The 14,492-nt window shown below is 42.6% G+C and overlaps 1 protein-coding gene across 1 annotated transcript in view; it reads left to right on the top strand.

The window, feature by feature from the left end:
• Positions 1–14,492, top strand: part of dennd4c (DENN/MADD domain containing 4C) — a 32,364-nt gene that overhangs the window by 7,668 nt on the left and 10,204 nt on the right. Inside the window, exons 2-11 of the mRNA XM_070854272.1 lie at positions 4,737–5,047; positions 8,548–8,800; positions 8,885–8,954; positions 9,694–9,863; positions 10,004–10,245; positions 10,400–10,466; positions 10,566–10,624; positions 12,355–12,499; positions 13,766–13,941; positions 14,136–14,236. Of these exons, the coding sequence (XP_070710373.1) occupies positions 4,749–5,047; positions 8,548–8,800; positions 8,885–8,954; positions 9,694–9,863; positions 10,004–10,245; positions 10,400–10,466; positions 10,566–10,624; positions 12,355–12,499; positions 13,766–13,941; positions 14,136–14,236 (1,582 nt within the window). The 5' untranslated portion in view covers positions 4,737–4,748. The remainder of the gene's footprint in view (positions 1–4,736; positions 5,048–8,547; positions 8,801–8,884; positions 8,955–9,693; positions 9,864–10,003; positions 10,246–10,399; positions 10,467–10,565; positions 10,625–12,354; positions 12,500–13,765; positions 13,942–14,135; positions 14,237–14,492) is intronic.

Genomic DNA, 14,492 nt, shown 5'->3' with positions numbered 1-14,492 from the left:
GGCAGAGGGGACTGTCACAAACGGTTCCAGCCTCCAGTTGTGTGCACAGCCAGCGTCAGCGACCTTGCAGAGTAACATCACTCATTTCAGCATCAGTGGTGGTAATTTGTGACCCAATTGTAGTCCATATCAATTATATATTTATTGTATCATGTTTTGTTTATGTGGTTACCTCTCTAGCATGACAGACTAAAGGTAACCTTTCCACAACAAATACCCGAGCTGCATGGCTACCCCAGTCTTTAATTGGAACTGGAAATAATATGACGGCGTTAAATTTACCTGTGGTGTTCATGGGAAAGTCCCTGAAATATCGATGCGTCATATTCCTGGGTAAAGAGAACTCTGTTATTTTCAGTTAAAGCTACATGTGATGCAACATCCCACAGAATCAGACAGACAGAACTCAAGTCAGTAAAACGCATATTTAAGTCTAATGTTTCTGTCGACAAAAGAGCTGTTGATTTATGGCTGTGGTTCCGTTTTTATATGAAAGCAGGTGTCAGTGGTTGTATATCTGCTGCAGTATGTGTGACGTTGAACAATACACAGGTAACCTAGTCAAATCTCAATTAATTTGAGGGGAAAGTCAGTGTCAGATTTTTGGGAAGTTGATGTGACGTTTAACGTTCTCTGAGAATATATATAGTGCAGCATTCAAAGCCCCTTCAGGACCAAACGGATCTGCTGGTCGTCCAGGATAGTGTTTGTTTTTCTTTCTCTTTTTTTAGTGAATGTTGCTTTGTTCCCTGCTGTGCCACTTTGTGGTGCCCATGCTGGCTTCAAGCTGTGTGACTCACAGCCTTGATGTTTTTTTTTTTTTTTTCTTTTTCATTCAACATTAACATTACCACTTCAGAGCAGATGAATTGTAGAGGCTAATGTTTGTGACAAAAGTTAAATTGTGCGCGTTACTCAGCAGAGCAGACTCTTGCAAAACAAAGTTGTTAAATTAAGATAAATTACCAATAATTGCTCTCCTCGTTTTTATCTGAGGGAGAAAGTGAGTCAATGCACTCACTCACAGTCCTTTTCTGCAAACATGTGACCTACTAATAAGGAGAATCATGCTTGAAATGAGCCTTATTAGCCTGAAAAGTCATACCATTTAACGATAAGTCCTGATCTAATGTTTCCTATGTATTACAGCTGCACAGAGTACTTTCACTTACATTAAAGATCATAGGTCTAAAAGTTTAAGGCTCGTTATTTCCATAGTTCTGACATCTGTGATATCCAAAGCAATATATTCAACAGTTCGTCTTTTTTGCCTTTGAAAAAAAAACTTTTGGCCTCTAGCAATCTTTGCCCACTAATTCCCACTAGTCTTTTAAGTGGCTACTATCAATATATTTATGTCACCAATGGATCAAATGACTACTTGTGAAGTGAGAGGTGGTCACTCAGCGTGACAAACCCACTGACAATTATCATTCAACTCATGTTTTCCTTTCAGCACGTTGTTTTGGTTTTCGGGCCCACAAATTTTTTCGTTCATTCTCACCACTCTCATAGTGTCATTTTGTAGCTGCTGTTTTTAGTACAAAAAAGCCTTAAAACTCTTTTTATGCTATCTGCTTTGCAGCAAACTGTAGACACAAATGAAAAGAGACAGATATTTGCCTGAGCAGTTGAGGCAAATGTCTATTCCACCGAGTAATTCGTTTGGCTGGCCCCGGTCTCCTCTACCATCACTGTGATCTTGTCTTCCAAAAAGTCTGTTTTTCTCTTCTGGTTCATTGCTGACTAAACTTTCATTTGGGCTAGCTTTCTGTAGGGGCAAATCACTGATTGATCAAAGTTGATTTTACAGATTTACTGATTGCAGGTGTGTAAATGACAAATAGACTTCTTACAACCTGCAAGAGCAAGGGTTATTTATGCTCAGTATCTTGTGTCAGTATCAAATGTAAAGAATAATTTTAGAATTTTATAAGTGAGGCTCCATGTGTGTGACTTTGACATTTGTCTGAAAAAGAATATTATTTGTGTAGGTGTCAGCAACAGGTGAAATGTTGTGAGAAAAGTTGTGACACCGTCTGACTCATACTTGTTGCACGTGTGCACAAACTATATCAGGGAGCATCAGCATAGATGTAAAAACAGCCACCCTGAAATTATCATAAAGACACAGATACATCAATGCAATGAATAGTTTATAGATTCCACACTGATTTTGATATAGAGTATGATAAACAGGAGTTAGTTCGGTTTTGTGAGTGATATCAGAGTTTTGTTTTAGCTATAAACAGACATTAAATTCAGCCACAAGACTGTCCAGTGACTGGTTAAACCACCAGAGAACATTTACTGTGCAGCCGTGGTTGAGAACACATTTAATAGTGTGGTTTGTTAGAGAGCAGATATAATCTAAAGACAGCGTTTTGCTTTTAAATAGGGTTTTGACCAGTGAGATGTAACCTTGGTTACAGTGCAGTAAATCTCTTCAGAGCAATAAGTCTTAACACAGTCCTCTATGTCTAGATTGCTGTCATGCATCATAATGAAATAGTCATTTTTTTATTAAAGGAGTGGGACAGACATCAATCATTGTGTTGCAAGAAGCCACATCTGGAATCATTTGGGCTTTTATGAGTTTTGCTTACAAGAACAAATAAGGATGCATGCTTCAGTGACATTCCTCAGAATGAGTAAATGTCCTGCTTTGGAAGGCAAACGCTGAATTAAGGTGGATATAGAGGGTTTATGTATTTAAGAACTAAAATACAAATATGCATAATGCAATGCTGAGCTCGTTTGATATTTGTCTTGCCTGCCTTACCTGTGTAATCCTGCATTACTTCACCCGCTGAGCCCCTGGAAAGAAGTGTGGGAGCTGCTGATCCATCCCATCGTCATTAACGCCCTTTTATTGCCCGTTTTTGTTTGTGGAAACTCGAAATCACTCAGTTCGGTCTCTGCTTGAATATGACATAAAACTGCATTGTTTTTGGCACTTGACGCTTGTGTGGATACAGTGACACCCTCTGCTCTTTGATTTGAGTGCTTTCCCAGCATTGTTTTAAAGGGTCATTAAACGAAAAATGGGCAGATATCCAGCTACAGGTCTTCAAAGCTACCTGCCGAGTTTATAACTTAACAGTGATGTATTTATCATTGAATCAGATGTGGGTCTATATGCTGGTCATAAGAATGAAACTATTTTTCACACGTATACCATTGTTGTCCAAGACTGCACTCTGTAGTTGATGGATATCAAAGAGGCAGGGTCAAAGTCTGGAAAACCTTTTTGTTTTGTGTGGAAAATGTGTGGAAAGTGTGTCAGCTGTTTGGTGTCTTGCTGTGGCTGTATAATTTTCCTCCCAGCCCGGTCAGTCTGCCTCTTTCCACTCCTTCCACAGCACAAGCCAACGGATGTCCTGCACTGTATGGCAGTCAGCAGACGTTAGCATGCACTCCAGTCCCCTGCACACAGATAGACCCACTAAACTGCTAGAAACGGCTCCTCGCATCAAGCTCTACACAATTGTTCTTGCAGAACAACTGTGTTGCCATGACTGTGGCTTCACAATCATGTGACATTATGTTTGCTGCTCAGCGTTGGCATTGGAGAAAAATAAAGAATAGGAATGAAAAAACTACAGGTCTGCGTCATGAAGTGCATGGCTCTGTATACTCGCTGCGGCCCTACAAAGAGGCTCCTTTTTTTTCCCCTCCCGTCTCAGCTGACTCACCACTGGAAAAATTGAACTTCCCGTATAGGTCTCAACAGCTTTTTGAAGGCAACATGGACGGTTTTGCATGAAGTTTGTCTTTCTTCTCAAGTCGAGTGCTCTTCTTTGGCATAGGAAGACAATTTTTTTGCAGAGTATAAATGATGAGCAGCAGTTTTCAAATATACTGCATCTCCTTTATTGCATACTTGAAAAGTGCCCTTTAATTTCTTGCTAATGCTTACTAGAAACTGGGCATCTTTTTTGTCATGAATAAGAGTACACTGTCCATTTTTCCAAAGTATTTTTGATTGTGAGAAGAAAAAATCCTGTTCAAGAAACAGCTGTTATTGTACAGAATAGATGTCATTGGAAAAATAACACATGACTGAATCATTGACTACTTTGGTGTCATGTCTCAGACATTAACTAGGAAACAGAATTCAGATTTTTCAGTTTTTGTCACTCGTGTCCAATTTGCAACCATGTTATACAGACTTTGGTGTCTGCTTGATTTACGTTCTCAGTGGCATTTCTGAGCATTCCTCTGGGTCCGGCTGCTCTCCCATGGCTCTCTGTAGCCACCAGAGCTTTAACTCTTGCAACATAATTGGAACAGAGCAGAGATATACAATGACAAGAGTGTTTGTGAATGTCAACAAATCCAGTCCCCTCATTAGCCCTTGTGTTTCCCCAGTTTGTTTGCTTCGTTGTGGTGCAGCAATCGTAAAGGATCCTTTTATTGCCTTAGCCACAGTATTACTTAGCATTCTGTGTATGCTTGCATGTGTAATCCATCCCACTGTCCCAAAGCGATATGCAAGAGCTTTGCTTTCTCTAACACACAGTGTTCTCCTTGGCTATAGTCTAAGTACGTAAGTAAGTCTAAGTGTTCAGTAATAGGCAGATAGTATAGTTTATATCGTATACTTTAATGTAATAGTGTACTTTAATGTCTTCTACGAACTAGACGGATTATTGTCTAGTAAGCAAACAAATTTACTCTAGGCTGTATAAATGTAATTTCAAATTCATCTCATATCTCTATTTTCTTACCTCCAGGTACGCCCAGCCATGATCGAGGACAAGGGTCACCGTGTGACCGACTACTTTGTGGTGGCCGGCCTGACAGACAAGTCCACGCCCCTGGAGCAGGACCTGTCAGAGACCAAGTCCGGCGGGCCCAAAGCACCCATCACTGATTTAGCCGTCATTAACAGGTCGGCAGGGGAGGCGGTGCCCGAGGGCTTCACTTGCATCGACAGCACCTACAGCGGCCAGCCAGCCAACCTTAACCACGGCAGTCTTAAGAGCCCTGAACTGTTCCTGTGCTACAAGAGGGGTCGAGGGAAGCCTCCGCTCATTGACATCGGGTGAGTCAGCAGTTTGTTTATGTCCGGGTTTGTAATGTGGAATGTTAATATTCCTGCAACAACGAGGACTCATTATAAATCGCTTCAGTTACACTGTTCTGCATTACATGAGACCAAAAACTTCAAAAATGAATTTATAGTGAGGTTCTGATTACAGCTTGGTCTGAATCATTTTTTGCAGATTGATAACATTACATTATTAACTCATAGGCTCTGTGTGTTACTGTGGTGGATTGTGGTCAAGGTGTCCTGCAGGGCTAATCGCTAACTATCATGTAGACCGAATTTCAAATGCAAAGATATTTCAAGAACATGCATCATAAGCGTCTTTCAGAGGGCCTTTTTAATGAAAGCCATTTAGACATCATAGAAGAAAAAGAACCAGTGTGAATACTAAAGAAATGGTAATGGCTGAATTCCTTTTAGCTGCTTCAGTTTCAAGGTCCTGGTGTTGTCCATGCTATCTAATCACACTGTCGTGCCTTACTGGGACACTAGCCTCCTACCTTTTTGTAAAGCACAATAATATATTGTGTATTACAGTGAAAGGTGTTTCGAATATGTCGTGCCCTCAGGGATTTAATTGAACTTGATGGCATGACAAAACATCTTTTAAGAGTTGGAAGGAAGAAGGAGTGTATACTACTTCATTCACTCACCCCCTGTTGCGTCACAGACTTCTCCCTCTCAGCCACACCTCTTGGCTCCATTCCATTAAAACAATCCTGCTTCCCTCCATTATCCTACATGAGGGAACTCCATCATCATTCACTTCATCTAGTCCAGTAAGCTTAAAGCTAACACTGCTGTAAATTATCCAACATTACCTACATCACATCTGTTACCTTGTCTGTCCTTAATGAACTAGGAAAATCAATGCAGTAATGTCATATTGAGAACAATGATGCAACTGCCTGAGGCATTTCAGTCCTCCACACACCATAATAGTCTTTGTCTAAAGCCTGTTTGTGACCCCCACCAACAAACTGGAGTTTCCGGTTGCAGGAGACGACACTCTGCTCAGTCTCTCAGAGATTTCCCTGCATTGTCAGATCTGTAAAAGATTTCATTAAAGCGGGTGTTGGTATGTGGTGATCGCAACCCACTTGTTCTGTGGTGAATTCGGTTCATCAGTGGGATCCCCTCCTGCTAAACATAGCTTCAAACTGCAAAACTACGGGAAACCCTCACGGAACCCTGCAGCCGTCTGTACACTGAGCATAAACAAAAGATCGTGTGTCAAGTCATGTTTCCTTTAAGAGAATCATGCTACAGACACAACGGGTGGAGCAAACTCATATTTAAGGATTCACAGTCATGGTTGAAGGACCAAATGGGTCATGCAGTTTAATGAGACTGAATAACACATTTCACAAGCTCCCTTTCTGTGTTAATAATGGACTTTTAAACTGTGTGGTCTGTTATTAACAAGTGATGTGACAGATACACGTGATTGTGTGTTTTAATGAAATGGTTCTCTCCCTGGTGGTTCTGTTTTGGTTGAGCTACAGCACAGAAGGTCAGTAAATATTTCTGGCCATGTTGCAACGGCGGTGTCCTCCCCTCCCGAGTTCTCCTCCCCATGTCTTCATGCACCAAATAATAAACGAAAAACTAGCAACCTGTAAATCATTCATTCTTCCTTCTGCCACCTCTGCTGTCAGCAAAGCCAGCATTCCCAGCCTGGGGCTCCACAGCGTCACAACTCACTGTGCCCATTAGGACTTTTTTGTTGCCTAAATGAGAATATGCTGGCAGCCGTCCTCCTGGCCTCTTTAGGTTTGTCCTGCACTCTTTTCAGAATAAGTGGAGTGTTTCGGGGCCATTATATCTGTGATTGCTGCTCTGTAGTCCGCGCAAGATTAAAAAACGTGTATTGGGGTCTGTCTTCGTTTAAGGAGGGCAGTAATCACAGCTTTTGGCCTCCCAACTGGCATTGCCCAGATGGAAAGGGAGGACATGAAGCAAGCCACCATAGAGGCCCTGCAGTCATGAACACAAATCCAAAACAGTGAGGCACTGACCGCTTTGTGATATTCCACAGAAGGAGTAATAAGGAAGCAGAAGCTGGTAATACTCTAAACATTTGAGTCTTATCTATATTATTACTTTCAAAGTGTTTGTTTGGTGTTAAGTCTGATATGAGAGCCTTGACATGCAAGTTTCCTTCACTGTCTGGGATTTGAATGAGTCAGCTGGTAAACATGTCTGATTCAAATCACCCATTGAAGACAGGCTTCTCCCCGCAGCCTCAAGGGGAAACCAGAGCTTTAAGAAGAGAGTCAGTCATGCTGGCCACATGCTTGATCCTCCCTGTTAAACAGGACAACCGGATTATCCTCACCATAGAGCCACAGTTCAGCCGCTTGCTAATTGTCTCTTCAGAAAGCACTTTTTCCTAACACGGTCTGAATGTGGATTGATGTGTTTGTACGGCAGCATTGCATTGCCAGATTTGTACACCATTGTTGTAATTTAGAGTTGATAAAATATTTCTTGAGAAATTTAAGCAATCTTGGAGTTTCCTTTCACAAAAGCAAATGGAAAGTCAGTGAAAGGAAGAGGTTAAATTAATCAATATTTTTATACTAACAATTGACTGCTTGTGTTTGAAAGGGGTCACTGGTAGTGAACAACCCCCTCACCTCTAAGTACCTTTTTAGCATCTTTCAGCTCATTGTTTTGGTTGTGTTTCCCGCAACTTAACTGTTCGGGTCGATTCTCATCAGTCTCATTAGCCTTGTTTCCAAGCATAGCAGGTAGCTGATTTCAGCAAAGAAAGCTCTGATAATCCAATGCAATCCCAGCAGCAAATCTCACACAGACAAAGTTAGCAACTAGCAAGTGAACATACTGGAGCATTTGGCTGCTGAAGAGCCAGATATTTCTCTCAGCGGTGAGTGGAGACCTTCTGAATGATTAACTCATGGGCTTAGGGCCTTGTGGTCGACACCTTCACCATGCTGGAAAGCCACACCAGCAGAGAATACCCACTATATGGTGTGTTTGTTGTTATTTTTCATGTGCGCCACATAGAAACTCAGCGATTTTTTTCCAGTTTTACTTCTTTCGCTCTGTCTTGCTGTCTGGCTCAAACTCCTGCGTTGTTATTAGCATTCAAACTGGAGTGTCCTTGTGTTTTTGCAGTATAAACTGTTGCATCATCAAAATGTGAGCTATTTCTCTTTGGCAGCATAGCTTATTTAAGAAATGAATTCCAGGACAGCACTGGCGCTGAGACCCTTAATTGTCTATGAGAGCTCCGTAGTATGTGTGGCCATAAATCATTGCAATGCTAGCGCTTTGTTCTGCTCTGCTATCTGCCATCCTCCATTTCCAAACAGTTTTGATTAGTTTTGCACTTAAAGACTTTGACTCCTCTTCATTTCTCCCTGCTGTCCCCATTTGTACATAATCTCATCTTCATTCTTGATGGAGGCACAAAATTTGTCATTTCTGTGTCAGGCTTACAGTTTACTCACTTTTGCTGTGTTTGCCAGTGTGCTCTATGAAGGTAAGGAGCGTCTGATCCAGGGCTGCGAGGTCATCCAGGCCACGCCGTACGGCCGCTGCGCCAATGTCAACAACAGCTCTGCCACCTCGCAGCGCATCTTCATCACCCTTCGGCGAGCGCCGCCCGTCCAGCCTCAGAACTCCCTGGCAGTGACAGACATCTGTGTAATTGTCACCAACAAGGGTGAGACGCCACCACATACCTTTTGCAAGGTGGACAAGAACCTCAACTGTGGCATGGTATGTCTTATTCCCTCACCAGCACTTTTATATGACCAACCCTTCAAGAACACATTTGTAATATCTGTGTTTTGAACTTTTCAGTGGGGCTCCAGTGTGTTCCTTTGTTACAAGAAATCAGTATCTGCGTCCAATTCCATCAGCTACAAAGCTGGTGAGTCATGGCTTACCATTTCAGAAAATCACAGCAATTAAAACTACAGCATGGTTGGAAATGTTGCAGCTTTGTGTGCCGTCACAATCAGCCTCTGATACGTTTTTGTCTCAAAGCTCAAGCGAGCGACGCCCTCAGTGTGTATCTGTGATCTTGCAGTAGATAGTCATTGCTTACTGCGGCTGGCATTTCTAAACTGATGCCTGACATTTTCACTGACTGAATGCTTTCGTAGCAGCTCGGCCTTTGGAACAATTCGTTGTGCAACATGCATATAATTGGCGTTCATATAAACGCGTGTGCACACAAGCACAGACACTCATGCTGGCTTTATCTTTTTTGCCGGCCTTTTTCCTGTGAGACGGCTGTTTATTCATCTCAGACAACAGCGCTTCCTGCCACGCCCATTATTTGTGCGTCTGCAGGCTTGTTTGTGTATGCGCATGTTCACATAAGAATGTGTGTCTTGTCAGAAAGGCATCTCACCGAACAACAAGCCACACTGAAGAGCAGAACAGTTATTTCCTTAAAATGCAGCCAGGGTACACTGACTGATTACTTCTTTTCATCTGAACTGAAAGAATACTGATCTATCTTCTCTTAGATGCTCTTTTGTTCAATCCTTCCAGAGAAATAAAGTTAAAATTGTAGCCTGTCTGGAAGTTTGTGTTACTATTATAAGCTGTCCTGCACAACTATCAGTACACAACTATCATTTATGTTTTCCTTTGTTCTCCAGGTCTCATCTTTCGTTACCCAGAGGAGGACTATGAGTCTTTTCCTCTGTCAGAATCTGTCCCTCTGTTTTGTTTGCCCATGGGTGCCAAGATCGAGTGCTGGGCACCAAACACACGGGATCCTCTGCCCGTCTTCTCCACGTTTGTCTTAACCATCTCTTCTGGTGAGAAGGTGAGATGCAGCAACTGACAGCAAGCTGATTTAATGCACTCTCTGAAAAGGCCTCATGGCACCTCCATCAAGGTTAAACTGGTTGCAAAGCCAAGAAGTCAAAGATTGACTGAAGGAAATTTGCCCATCTCTGTTTGCAGGTGTATGGATCAGCCATCCAGTTCTACGAGCCATACCCAGTGGATATGTTGAGCGAGAAGCAGAAGATCCAGCTGGGCCTGCTCACCACGGTGGAGAAGAAGATGATCCCAAACCGGCCTGTAAACACCAATAAATGCATCTGCCTTCTCTCCCGCTGGCCCTTTTTTGAGTCCTTCCGCAAATTCCTGATGTTCCTCTACAAGCTCTCCGTCTCAGGCCCACACCCTCTGCCTATTGAAAAGTAAGAATCTACACGCAACTATTGACATTTGTTGGGGAAATCAGTGCAATGATAGATCTCATAGTTCATTTTATATCAACTTCAATGTAGTTGCTGTATGTGTCTGAAAAGAATTTGCACATTTATAGCACGTTTTGTATATTTCTCTCTACAGGCACATCTCACACTTCATGCACAATGTTTCATTTCCCTCCCCTCAGAGGCCAAGAATATTAGTCCAGGTGACGTGTTTTTGTCTTGTCAACTAGAAAGAACTTTTAACGTGCCTGATTTTGTTTTGTAATTGCATATATGAATATTGTGATTATGTCTTCTTTCAGCTCTCGGCACATGACACCTTGATCCTCTCCCAGCCTGTGTGCACACCCTTACCCCTCAGGTACAAATGGGCTTTGCAATGCTTTACACCAGTGGTTCCCAAATTGGGGGGCGCGCCCGGCGTTATGACGGGGGGGGGGGGGGGCGCGGCGCAACTGTGAACGTGTAACTGACAGAGTAACTGAGGACGAGTTGTTCAAAATCATTGATACTTACTTGAAAGAGGCTAATTTGAACTGGAAGGACTGTGTGGGGATCGTCTCAGATGGGGCTCAGGCAATGGCTGGGAAACGAGGGGGGCAGCGAGCGCTTGTTAATCGCGACGCCCCTGATGCGCAGCGGACGCACAGCATGAGAGAAGCGCTCGTGTCTAAACAGCTGAGTGCCGAACTGAATAATGTAATGACAGACATCATTGCCACAGTAAACTACATTAAAACAAGACCCGCCAAAGGCCGGATTTTTGCCGCACTGTGTGAGGAAATGGGATCCAATCACACAGCTGTTTTGTTCCACAGCGAGTCCCGGTGGCTGACACGTGGTAAAGTTTTTTTCTGGGTTGTTTGAACTGCAGCATGAGATCAGTCTTCTTGGAGGAGGAGGCTAATGAACTTGCCCACAAGTTTAATGATAACTTCCTCATGAAACTTGCATACCTCAGTGACATCTTTCAGAAACTCAATTAACTAAATCTGTAGATGCAGTGCACCAATCCCCCTCCACCCCCCAAGGTGTGTGTATGGGTGGGGGGGCACACACACACACACAAAAGGGGGGCGCTGCAAAAAAAGATTGGGAACCACTGCTTTACACCATAATTTCACAACAAATAATATGTCCAGTTGCTGACTTTAAATCTGTTTGGTTTTTTTTAAAACATGGGGTGGCGATTTTGGTGTGTTCTTTATACTGTTTGCATTTCAAGCGAAATGCAGCTGTCCTTCAGTCCATATTCTGTGCTTTGTCTAAAAGAAAAACAGCTGAGCAGGCTGAAAGAAAAGACCAGCGTATTGTTCCAGTAAAAAGCAAAACGCGTTCATTCATGGTAGTTTTTTCCAGGTCAAATCCTCACCCTGAAAACAGCCTCATGCATCATAATTTCACATACTGTTTCCACTGTTACATTGCATTATTTTGCCATGTTGATATGAGCAGTTTAAACAGTGGCTCTCCAGCCTCCACAAAAATTATGATTGTCCGGCTTTTGTCAGAGCTGACACAAAGTGCCAGTTGATATTTAGCTTACTGTGGCCCACATTTAGGAACACAGGGAAACTGCATTAGCAACAGATCAAGTAGACTCTTGGCGACTCTGACCAAATGACGCCTCATGTGATGTTGTCTTAACAACATTAAAACTACTGCACTTAGAGTCTTAGAAATGACTGTTGGATTGAATCAATGCCACAATCTCAACAGAGGTTTTCCGATATTGGCTTAACAAAGGGAATACAGCTTGCAGGGTCGTTGGATTGCGTTATATTGTAAGGTGACAGTGTTGCTTTGTTATTTCAAAGATCTCAGTGTTGATATTAAAAACACCATGAATTAAATCAGCTGTTAAAAGTTTGAATCTTCATTATCTGCCATTGTTTAGAGAAGTTTAGAATTACCTCATCTCCCTCTGACATAATTCGTGTCTGTCTCCAGTTGCCAACTCAGTTCTAACCCCTTCACTCCATCCCCATCCTTCCTTCACATCTGCGCTCTCTTGCTCTCCGTTTTGTTTCCTGTTCTCTGCCCAAAATCGTCAGCTCACTCATCTCTTCTGTGCTCTCCCCTCCCCACCAGCGGGGCAGACTACGGCACTCTGCTGATGAATCTGGGCTCGGAGAACTGCGCCACACTGCTGCACTTTGTCTTGCTGGAGAGCAAGATCCTGCTGCACTCGCTGCGGCCCGCTGTGCTCACCGGAGTGGCCGAGGCTGTGGTGGCTGTGAGTACACTCCGCAGCATGACTGGCGAGACTGAGTTTTAGCGGCATCGGCTGCTTTTAAATCTGCGTAGATTAAGTCCATTTAATGTTGGATAAAAGATTAAAATAGTGAAACAGCCATTCCAATCATCAGTATAGTATAAATAGTGACCAACGCCCAACTGCTTCCTTTAAGAGCTTCTTTACTAAAGTAGCAGTCAAGAATATTCTCATTTTAACCCCTTTCATGTACAATGATTATTACATCATTCTTGCTGTAGGGGAGATCATGTAACCTTTTGGTTTGACCCAGGTTCAACAGATTTGGAGGGCACATGTATGTTCAGACTTAGACCCTACATCCCCCAGGAAGTCTGCTGTTTTGAATTATATGTGAACCTTTGGTGTATTTTTGGCCATTTACAAGGGTTGGACTTTACATACAGAAAGATTTAAGTCATAAAATGACCAAAAAACACAGCCTGTTTCATAATCACTCAGCTGCCCAGGAGAGTCATCTATATACAATTTAAATAAGAGTGGAGATAATTTACCACGCTGCCTAATTCATTTCTGGCATATAAAGAGTAATGTTACATTAACGTACCTTTATAAAAGCCGTAGTTGCCATTTTAACATATTTCTCAATTGTGTCATATGCACTGCAGAGTACCCTTGTATGCTGTGCTTTGCATGTAGGGACATTGTGAGAAAAACAAAGACTTACTGTGTTGCAAACACAAATATTGTGTGAAATACCTGCGTTGAAATCGAGTGTAATTGCAGCTCGAGTCAATACCCCCCATGAAAGATTTACTAAAAGCTGGTCTATTAACATATTTGTGTGTAGATTTCACTTTCTACCTTTACATACAGCTATGCCTATCACTCTACCATTATATATCAAAATGGCCGACATTCAATCTTAAAATATCAATAATTACAACATATCCCACTCCTTCAGATATTTGACCTTAGACCTGTTTTTCACTGCGACTGGTTGTTGATTCTCCAGCTCAGTGACCATAATTGAACTTTGCCTGCCATGTTGATCTGAATACACTGGATGTCACAATCCTCAAAATTCCCCCGGATGCATTTGAAATATCCCAATAAATCAGTTACGATAAAGAGGAGCAATCATATCTCATGCAAGCGAGACATGGTACATTTGTCCAAATTAAATTCTGGAGTCTGATCCTCCTGATTCATTGCCGGTATGGATGTAGTCAGTAATCAGTGGCACTTCACTGTCCCTCTCTCTCTCTCTCTCTCGTCTCTCCACAGATGATCTTCCCCTTCCAGTGGCAGTGTCCCTATATCCCCCTGTGCCCGCTCTCTCTAGCAGGCGTCCTCAACGCTCCTTGTCCATTTATAGTGGGTGTGGACTCCCGCTACTTCGACCTTTACGACCCCCCGCCGGATGTTGTCTGTGTGGATCTGGACACCAACACTATCTACCTGTAAGCTTTGCTTTTATACTAAACCCATGGCACTGCCTGCTTTCCGCTACATATTCACAGCTCTCCTTATGTTGAACAACAATTTCAAGCAGTGCAGCGACACATATGTTAGACCACGACCACATAGCAGAGTATTTTTGTGCAGCTCTCCTGTTACTTCCAGCTAACCGCCTTTGTGGTATTGTGTGTTACAGGTCCGACGAAAAGAGACACGGCAACTGGAAGAACCTCCCAAAGAAGCCCTGCAAGAGTCTCAGTAACTCACTGAGCAACTTGCACCACCAGCTGGCCACTGGTACAAACAGCATCTCAATGCCACTTGTAGCGAAACTCACTCTAGAGAATTAACCATTTCAGTATAACCTAGTCAAGCACACCTTAACAACTCAAACTATGATGTGAAAAAATGACTGTAGAGTTGCGTCCTTATCACATTGTAAAATATATTTTGCTATTGCATTAGACTGCATCATATCTTATGCCTGTATTGTTTTATCCAACCGCTACGGTTATGTATGGACTGACTAAAATGAGGTACTTATCAGACAAGA

The sequence above is a fragment of the Pempheris klunzingeri genome, chromosome 23 (assembly GCF_042242105.1).
Source record: "Pempheris klunzingeri isolate RE-2024b chromosome 23, fPemKlu1.hap1, whole genome shotgun sequence".
In the NCBI taxonomy this organism is placed as follows: Eukaryota; Metazoa; Chordata; class Actinopteri; order Acropomatiformes; family Pempheridae; genus Pempheris; species Pempheris klunzingeri.
The sequence above is the reverse complement of the archived record's forward strand: the minus strand, read 5'-3'. Positions and strand labels throughout refer to the sequence as shown.